Source organism: Columba livia, chromosome 7 (genome assembly GCF_036013475.1).
Source record: "Columba livia isolate bColLiv1 breed racing homer chromosome 7, bColLiv1.pat.W.v2, whole genome shotgun sequence".
In the NCBI taxonomy this organism is placed as follows: domain Eukaryota; kingdom Metazoa; phylum Chordata; class Aves; order Columbiformes; family Columbidae; genus Columba; species Columba livia.
The window spans coordinates 22871227-22881231 of record NC_088608.1 but is presented as its reverse complement, the minus strand read 5'-3'; the positions used below and the strand labels follow the sequence as shown (position 1 = coordinate 22881231).

General features: G+C 40.3%; 1 protein-coding gene across 1 annotated transcript; it reads right to left on the bottom strand.

Annotated features, from left to right (window-relative positions):
- Positions 1 to 2793: 2793 nt before the first annotated feature.
- Positions 2794 to 9992, bottom strand: SCRN3 (secernin 3). Its single transcript, XM_065068835.1, has 7 exons — positions 9763 to 9992; positions 9389 to 9570; positions 8400 to 8599; positions 7521 to 7733; positions 4964 to 5126; positions 4406 to 4586; positions 2794 to 3657 (listed from the first exon to the last, which is right to left on the bottom strand). The coding sequence occupies exons 1-7, from the start codon at positions 9928 to 9930 to the stop codon at positions 3502 to 3504; spliced, it is 1263 nt and encodes a 420-aa protein (XP_064924907.1). The 5' UTR covers positions 9931 to 9992; the 3' UTR covers positions 2794 to 3501.
- Positions 9993 to 10005: the final 13 nt, after the last annotated feature.

The following is a 10005-nucleotide window of genomic DNA, read 5'->3' as shown; positions in this document are numbered from 1 at the left end:
TTTCAGAGTTCTGAGCTTTGATGTGATGGGAGGTGTGGAAGGGTTATGTGTGCGTGTCAACATCTATGACAACTGTATGTTTCTGAGAGATTTGTTAAAGCGGTTCTTGGGTTTCAGATTTCGTATTTTTTAAATCTAGCCTTGATGCTTTTTAAGTAGGCAGAGGACTCGTTAATGGGTGTTCACAAAAAGATACCAGTTTTCATCTAACAGATCTTTAGAAGCATTTCACATTATCATCTACTTACCAGACACTACTTTTTTTTTTTTTTTTTTTTTTTTTTAATTCTTAAAATGTTCAAGAAATTGATCTTGGGTCAGTTTCACAGTCCTGTGCATAGCTGTTGCTCTTGCACTCTTGTCTTTCTCATTTTCATCATGAAGTCCCACCCTTGCCTCCCTTTTCATACTGGCTCTGCTATTCCCTAGATTTGAACACAACATATTTGTTGTAAGTTAGAAATTGCTCAAAATTTCTGCTTAGAGAAGGCTCCCTGGTACAAATCTAGTGAAGAAAACAACTTTAATTAGCAACTGACACCAAACCCTATTAGGTTAACTGTTATAACATTGTGACTGCTGTTATCATACCCATTATTCTGACGAGAGTTTATTATGGTTAATAAATAGACTAAAGAAACTGTGAATGAAATACAGGATATGATCTATTTCTAAATCACTGGATACTTCTGGAAGCTAAGAATGGACTTTTAATAGCTTTAGAAAGTTAAATAACTAATTTATCTGATAAATATTTGTTTCCACCAAGGAGCAAAGACAAGTTTAAAATAGTTGACAAACTGATGTATGTCAACAGCTGATCTACTGATGTGTGCATTTTTGGTGGTTAGAAATAGCTTTGATTTAAAGATGTGGTCGTGGTGCAATGAGTTATTTTATTTTTAAGGTGCATGAGTTTGGGATAAATCTCAGTTAACTTGGAAGTTATAGTTTCATGAAAACATGCACTGAACAAGTCCAGGGGAGTCTCCAGTGAAACACTGGATGTTTTTTCTAGTGCTAATCTCAAAATAATGGTGACAATGGACAGGGGTGGATATCAAATTTCAGTTTTCTAGGTAGCAATTTTAATACAGGTTTTTTTAATAGCAATCCTTGATAAAGCTCTAGAGCTTTTAAAATAAGCTTTAAGATGTGCTTTTAGATGAAATGCGTGCAAAGATCGCCCTCTAGAGGACATTCTGATTTTTATTTTCTTTTTTAAGATACGGTTGTGAGCAGGAGGGTTATTTATTCCTCCGGATCTCATCTTAATTTTCTGTTTTTACACTGTATGTGTTCTAGGAGGATGAAATACCGGGGGAAAAAGGTACAAAAGTATCCTGTATTATGTTGGCCATCACTTGATCTGTCTCTACACATCACACTGGTTTTACTTTGTATCCTGTAGCACAGAAACCAGAGGAACAGTTGGTCTGTATCTGCCTGTATTACAACTGGACCGACATGCTTAACCTGGTTAATTACCACCCCATGATTAAGTGACCAAGAAGTTCAGTTAAAGGCCGCTCCACCACCTTCGCTACTTTCATTTTGCTGTACCTTCACTGTATTTGCATTGTAGCATAAAATTCTTTCTCTTGTTTTGCTATGCCACTTCTAAACTTGATTCACACCTTGGTTTTCAGCACAGTTTTACCTGGCATTTATTCCTGCTTTAAAGTTATCAAAGAGCTGGTGCGGAACAGCCGATGATCCAAAATAGGACAAAGATAGACATGATTGTCAGATATAGACATCCATGAAGAAAACAGGTAAATGCAGCAAAATTTAATTAAATACGCCTTCCAGTTCATGAACATCTACTGTACTATTGAACTTCTAAGAAATTTTGTTGGCAGCACAGGCACAAAAGGTTCAGTCAACTCCAGCTCACTTTCAGTCTTACCTGCTACTCAGTCTTACTTGCCACTGCCAGTTGGTACATGGAATTACTGGAACATTCAAGAACCTTTCCTGACCCATGAGTTTCTTGCTGTGGATATGAACACAGTATCTCAAATTAACTTCTATTTTCATTGTGGGGTCAGGAAGAACAAATTCTGCCAAGCTCTTAATTTTCTTACTCTGCAAACTATTTCTCGTATATCTTTTGTTTGCCTATACTTGCTTTTTTTTGCCACCGAGGGGTTAGAACAGTTTACAAAATGAGAAAACTGCATGTGTACAGCCCATCTTTAGCATCTGAGATGATTCTCCCAACTGACCCGATATAGAAAAGTCATCAAATGGTCTTTCTGTGGGGATGTTGTGTCATGTTGCAAATTGCTACTGCAGCTCTAATCCTCCATTTCATCCTACATGTTCTCTTCTGAAGCTTTGCAGGAGTGCTGGGTTTTTTTGTTTGGTCGTTTTGTTTTGGTTTTACCTTCCAGTCATACTTTTTATCCTGCTTGGTCATGTTGTAAAGTCAGGATCTTCTTTCTTTGTTGTTTGCTCAGTTTGTCCCTTGACACAGATATAATAAAAGTAGTGGCACATATTGATCATTACTTCTAATCAGGATCAGGGAGGAAGAGTTCCTGGCAGGGCAAAAAGCTTGATTAAATCAACTCCATAGTCTGGTAATTTTGGCAAGACAAGTCATGGTTAAGAGGCTTTATATGAAGTGTAAAAATTTTAAAAGTCCTTTTAAGTGTCCTGCTGAGTACATGTATATAGTTGTGTACCCCAACCTCTTCCTTTCTAGTTGCGCAATTTAAAAAGGTTACAATTCAAGAATATTCAAAAAACTCCCACACTATGTTATAAAGTATAACTTGACAATAATGATTTTGTATCTAAATAATTTATTTTTTTTTTGCATCAGGGTAGGGAAAATTGTGTAGTAACTTACAGGATGCTTGCATTGTTGTATTTCATGTAATCTGACTTCACAACAAATCATGGTAAAACTGTAACTGTGATTTGGTTTTAATATACCTTGAATTCTTTGCCTCATTTTACATTGAAGGAATAGAACGTTCCTATATGAAACTTACCTTAGAATGGTTTTATCAAACAGCTGAATATCAATCTTACTTGACTTGCATATCACTATCCTTTTTATTCTGTTAAAGTAATAGCTTCTACAATGGCCATTTTAATTCAGGCAATGTGAAATTCTGCTATGATTATCTTGACTATAAAAGCTGCACGTGTGTACACCAGAAGGGAGTTCTCCAAATCTAGGTTCATGTTCTTCATCCAGAGATGGGGTGGTTCTGCAGCATAGCCAAGCCATTAAGTTCTAATTGCATCTGTTTGTCGAGGAAATCGATCTCTGCTGACAGCTTTATGCCACATACAACACCACTGCCTAGCTCCTAAGCTTTTTCAGAATTACTTTGTACAACCAAAAGCTGTTTGTCCTGAAGATGAAGCCACATCTTTAAAACTGTCCATACTAACTGGTATTTGAAAATACGATGTAATCTATATAACCACTTAATTAGAATAGTTAATCATAAAACTGAATTTTACCACATCCAAATGGCAGTTTTAACTATATATTTTGAGTTCTTCTTCTACACACCGTGGAAAAAGGTTAACCACTTGGGTAACATCAAGACATCCGTTTTGCAGGATTGATTCCATTTCACTTATCTTCTGTTTCTCCAGCTCCTGTATCTCTTTCAGCATCTCTTTACCTTTGTCCTGCAAAAAGAAACTTTCATATTTCACTAAAACTATACAAAGTATTCACCCTAACAAAATTTTCTTCTACTGACCTTATTTTAACCTCTTAATGGATTCTAGGGTACAAGTTTTTGTTGGCAGAAGTTAGCACTGCAACAGGTATTCTTAGATATCTTTCCTAATATCTAGGAGTCACTTCATCTCCCTGCATCCTTGTCTGATGGATTGAAAATAAATAAAATTAAAGCTGCTCTAGGTATTTATGCTGCCAAAACTTAAGCAGGCATGTCTTATTTTTTAGAACATGTATCTGTAAACAGGAGAGAAGCTACTGTTAAAGGTAAGCAACTACCTCCCTGCTTCACCCTGTGTCCTTCACCTTTGTGGTCTTGGTTCCTTTCCAGTCCCTCCCAAGCCATGGCACAAGGCAGGTCCTCCCTGCCCACGCCTCGTGTCCTGGAGAGGTTGGAGCACCAGGAGTTGTGTATCTGCCTGTGGCTGCTCAAGCATTTCCCCATTATCTGACTAGCACAGGGTATGTGTGGCATCCTGCTTTGCAAGACGAGCAGTGCGGGTACTTGTCTGGGGGTACAGCACAGCGCTAGGTGCAATTTTTAGTGTTCGAAACATGCGCCTGCCAGATGCCAAGACGATGGGCTTCTGGTGCGCTACGAAGTGCATTAAATAGTATCCACATTAACAAAATGTGAGCAAGGAGCTTATATAAACCACCTGCTTGCACTGAAATCTAATTTAATCAACATACCTTCATAGTTTCCATAACCACAGCAGCACTTTCGTGTTTTTTATAGAGCTCATGTCTTCTATCTGGCTTATTCTGAAAACGTGGTTGCTTCTTAACTGGATCATTGTGACCAAATGTAGGGGAGCTAGTTTTTAATAGCTGAGTAATATTGGGCACAAAAATGAAAGGCTTGAATACAGACCTAGAAAGAGAAAATTGAACAGATACCCTTTACAGTTGTGTTAAAATTGTCAAGTCAGTAGATTGCTGTATTTTTCCCATTCTTCTAATTCCTTCTTTCAAGAAAGAAAAGTTTTTTAAAAAAAACAAAAACCAAACCAAAACAAAAAACCAACCCATCCTTCTAATTGATGTTTAAGTCAATGTCATAGCAGCGTTTCACTAAGTAGATTGGTAAATAGCATTCATGTACATAATGTACATTATGTTCCTTTTTGTGATTGTGCTTTTTCAGGGAAGGAAAAAAAAAGGGCAAAAAGGAATATAATTAGACAAATTGCAACACTTTTCATTTAGATATTTGCAACTTTTTATCCTAACTACTTGCTGTTACGTCACCTCGCAGGATCTGGAGTTCCAGTAAAGAAGTGAATACAGGGCAGATGAGGCTGCTGAGGCAACACAGACACCATGCTTCCAGTTGTCATAAATCCACCTTCCATATTAATGCCACTCTCTTTGTCACGAAGGATTTCCATCATTATTTCAGAAGTGATAGATCCTATTTAAGAAACAATACAATTATTTATACACAGTGCTACTTATAACACCAACGAAATGGCATATTCTACAACTGCTGCTTTTTCCTTTGATAAGCAATGCCAATTTTAGTTTGTCTGTGTTGGCAGGAAAAAAAAAAAATCATTCTAACAGCATACCTGGATTGAAGATTCAACTTTCTGAGCGCTGTGTGGAAGTCAAGATAAATCACTATAATAGTTATTGGTATTTGTGCATAGTTAATATGCTACTAGGTTGCTTTGGAAATGTAAAAATAATAACTGTGCATGGGGTTTGTGTGTGAAAATGAAATGCCAAGACTGTTACTTCTTTTTTTTTTTCCTGTAATTTTGATCATCTGACCTTCCAAAGCACTTAGGCTTCCAGTTGACAATTGAAAGCATGCACTGGAGTAATATCATGTTCTGTACTCGGAATCAACAGAAACTACAATAGTACATCCATTTGTAAAGAAGCCTTAATCAACTGCCTTTGTGAGGTATAGTGCCAAATGTCTCCATGAAAATTATTCTTTCTTCTCAGGTGAAACAAAACCCTTTCCACATCTGCCTCTGCATCTGTTGTTCAAATAACATTTCTGTTTGTGTACTGTACACTGAAGCTTAAATGCTGGCATGGTATTGCTGGGCAGCGCAGTATTCTAACAGGCAGCACTTGCAGTCCCTTTCCTTCTGAAGGTGGTGAACCCGTAGAGCATGTGCTCATGGCAGAAAAACATTAGTTCATTCACTGTTTTTTTCACTTGAAGGTATCACCTACCATTTAATCTTTTGGTGTTTTCCTCAGTGAGGTTCTAGCTGCATAAAGATTATTTTTTTCAATTGCCTTGCTGCTTCCTCTTAATGTAATTACTCTCCTTGTAATTCAGATGTCTCCAATATTATTTTTTATGCATGGTTAAATTGCCTAGAGAGAGTGAGTCATGCAACACTACATTTCAGCAAGGAAACACTCTTAAGTATTCCCACGGTTGCCTGGGAAAGTCAGAGAATTCAAAAAATCAGCAAATCAGATAAACCAAAGAAATTAAAAGAAGCAACAGTCAGTTTGTCAACTAAAAACTGGCAACTTGTCCAGCAGGAAAGAAGAGATTGCATATTTTCGCCTAGACTTTTTTGTTATTTTGTATTCCTGAAACACGTTCCCTGTTTTCTGAAATGTAAATAATGTTTTTCTAAAAACGGTCTTCACATGGTAGGCAGCCTGGAAAAAAACCTGTAATGCCACTGAGTGAAAAAGCTGAGAAGGGTAGATTAAGAAAACAGTGATTTTACTGATACTATAAACCAAATAGCTTTTAGTTAGGGCATCTATTTAAAATAAATCTAAACAAACTGAAACCTGATAACCTAAACACCTAGTGTGATTTTTAAAATGGCTCAGGTAAATGCCTGAAAATGGGGATTTAGAATGAAAACACTGATAGAATCTCAGCATTGTTATAATACAAGTAAATACAGGTATTATGAAAATGCTTCCAGTATTCAGAACCTGCAATTCCCAAAATGAATGCAGGATTTACATGATCACTAGAGCAGGATACCAAAAGGTAATTCATTCTGATGTGCTAACTAAATGCTAAACCTGGTCTGGCAGAGCTCAGCCAAGTAAATAAGAAAAGCAGGGGTGCAGTATAATTTTGGTTCAGATTAATTACTTCAAATAAGCAAGTGAATACAGATGCAGCAAAAACCTGCCAGGTGGACGCAGTTAGAAGAGAAGTAATAGCTTCTTTCTGTGGAGGTCTGAGATATGAGTAAGTTAGTGATTAGGAGCACCTGCTTAGAGTACAGCAAATTATTTTTATTCTGTTCTCAGTGTGTTTTATTAGACTACACAAGGCTAGAGTAGCAGTTAGAGTGAAACTACAAAACATGAAAAAAAATCTCAAAAAAAAAAATGCAAGATATGTATCTGAATACTGCGCTATTGCCTTAGGCCTGCACGAATGGTACCAGACTGAAGTGGTTCACAAGGTTCCACTTGTGGCTGCAAACCACTGGGAATCTATTTTAGCCTCTGATTTTTAATTTATTTTTTTCAGAGGTAGAGTAATAATATAAAGCTTGTCAAAATGTTTCAGAGCTACGTCTTAGAGTATTGCTCTGGTCATAATGTGACTTCTCAGTGCTGTTATTGTTGCTGTGTGTGTGTTTGATACCTGACCCTTGTTTTAATTCTTCCTCACCAACAAATTGGCAAAAATCAATGGAAGACTTCAAGGTCAGCGTTCCTCCTTTAGGCAAAAAGTTGTAAGTTCTGGTTCACCAAATCATGTGAGCAATTGCCCATATCAGATGTCTCATAATTTATGACTTAATATAGTTCACAAAATGCTTTGCATATCTTAAAAAAAAAAGATAAAAAATGATACCTTTGTGTTTGTTCAGAAGTTTATAGCCTTCACAATATCGTCCTCTGGATGTGGTCATTCTGGCAGTATTTACATAAGAGTATGTGGCAGCAAAATCAAATTCCTTTTCTCCATCCCACCAGCCCTTGCTTTTGGCATATTCCCTCAGTTCTGGGTGTTCTCTGTCAATCTTGGTTGTGATAGAGAGCTGGTTGGAAATATTCCGTACACCTCCTGTTTGTAAAGTGAGGAAAGAACCATTTTAATACGTTGAATGCTTTTTCTTGGTATTTTGTTTACAATTACCTTACTAAAGCAAATTATGCACTGAAGAGATTCCTACAAGATCTGTGAGTCCCGTGGTTTATTTTTGGCCTGGGCTATGTGTATCCTTCTGATTGAAATGCCACTGCCACTCAGTTCTGACTCATTTACTTCTATTGCCAACGTCATGTTTCAGGTTCTGTCCTGGTTATTCCCATCTTTCCATTCTTCCTCTTAGAGCTCCAAAGACCCAGCTTGTCCTTCTAAGTCCACTGGAAGAAGCAGCCACTGCAGGACCCCGTGCACCTATCCTGGCAGTATTACCTGTCGCCCAATGGCATTGTCACCGATTGCCACCATCTTTAAGACCATACATACTGCTGTCATTCTCATGCTGACCACCTTGCTGTCCTCTGTCTTCCAAGCGCAGAAATGGCCGTCTCTGACTCTGAAAAAGCCCCTGTGAAACTGCTGTCCTCTCCACACTGATGCACAGGATGCAACTCCTGTCACTTACAGGCAGGGGTAAATATCTGGAGGCTAGTTTGATGCCTTAATGAAATGGTAAATTAAAAGTGGAGAATTGCTAACCGTCATTGCATTTGAAATGTTTAAAACTAAGAGCATCATCTATACCTTCTACTTTTTCTGCTGCCCAGTATTTTCCTGATGTCTCCAGCACCCATGCTTCCTTTCTGTCGGCAATCAGAAAGCTGTTATGGTATGTAAATGCCATGTGGCTCTCCATACAGTTTCCTCCCTGTCCATATTTTTCCAGCAAATCAACTATGACAGTAAGAGCCTTTTCAGCTGTGTCTGCTCTCTCCAGTCCAAGCCTAAAACAAAAGGAAGATGTTATCTTTGGTACTATAAACTTTATATACAACTGTTCAGCCTAAGTATTCATACTGACTTGGAATGCTATCTCTGTACGTACCCGATGCTTATACAATCTGGTTGAGAGAAAGGAGCGAGTCACTTACATTGCTTGTTTGAAGTGGGTCCTCTGTGTCTTTACCGTGGGGAAAAACAACCAAATGGAAATGCAGAAAGGCCAGGAGAGTGCTCCTAGGAAATGCCTGCAAGTCCTGGCTGAGTATTGGACTGGCAGGAAACAGCACCAGGAAGAACTGGCTGCCTTCTGTGGGTTAATGTGAGTTACACTGGTGCCCAGTAGGGCAGGCACAAGAAGCTGGCATTATTTGTGTGGACACGTGCAGCTAAGGCTGAAACTTTAAAATATGTGTGTGTGAAAGATGAGGGGAAAAGGGAAATAAGAGCAGACCCTAGGAAAAAAAAAAAAATAATCTAGTTCCTGAAGTCCGGCTGCACTCCAGTTCAGAGTCTTGTTTCAGTTTAGCATAGACTATGTAGAAGGAAAAACATTTGACGACTTCCTTGACAGATTCTGTTCTAGCACCTGATATCTCCACAGGCTCCCAGCTCCTGGCAGAGATCTAATGCCTGTGCCAAGAAATACTTATTTTTAACGGTGGCTAGAACAGCAGAAGAGACAGCCGTATCATTTAAAAGTGAAAGTGCATATTTCCCCGTATCACCCAAACCAAATGTTCGACAGCTAAGTTCCGAGTCCAGTACCCGTTACCGAAACAGCCTGTGCAGACCTGACGAGGTCCATGCCCAGCAGAGCCTCCTCGTCGCCGACCTCCTCTCTGCCCCACACCGCTTCGTTCCCGATGCACACGCCGTGCTCGTTGGCGCCCATCTCGGCGCCCCACAGCCAGGCGGGCCGGCTCAGCACCACGGCGTGGGTCCGCTCCGCCTGCTCCACCGCCACGAACGTGCACTGCAAAGCCACAGAACCGCCGCGTCCGTGCGCTGGGAACACCAACGCCAAACGCAGCACCACAACTCGCCTGCCGCGCCGCCGCTGCGGCGAGCATCTCCGGACTAACCGCTCAGATGGCGGGCTCGGCTACACAGAAAACAGGGCGAGAGGGGTTTGTTTTGCCGCCGTGCCCCGCGGCGGGGCCCTCACCTCCAGGCTGGCGCCGGGCGGGTGCGCGGCGGCCGGAAAGTAGACGATCTCTTGCACCTCGTCCGCCGGCCGGTCCGAGTTCTTGCCGAAGACGACGCGACCCCCCGCCGCGGCGGGCGGCAGCGCCACGAAGGTGTCGCAGGAGCGGGGCGGAGGCTGGAGGGCCATGCTGGCGGCGCCGGGCGCTGCTCGGGGCCCGGTGGCGGCGGCGGGGCGGGGAGGAGCGGAGCGGCGTTGTCGCCG

Bases quoted from the DNA above. Each gene is read 5' to 3' on its own strand.
- SCRN3 (XM_065068835.1), bottom strand. From the start codon at position 9,930: ATGGCCCTCCAGCCTCCGCCCCGCTCCTGCGACACCTTCGTGGCGCTG. The intron at 8,600-9,388 runs GTCTGCACAGGC...CTTTTGTTTTAG, and splicing joins CTGGGCATGGACCTCGTCAG to GCTTGGACTGGAGAGAGCAG. The intron at 5,127-7,520 runs GTATCATTTTTT...TTTCTTAAATAG, and splicing joins ACTTCTGAACAAACACAAAG to GATCTATCACTTCTGAAATA.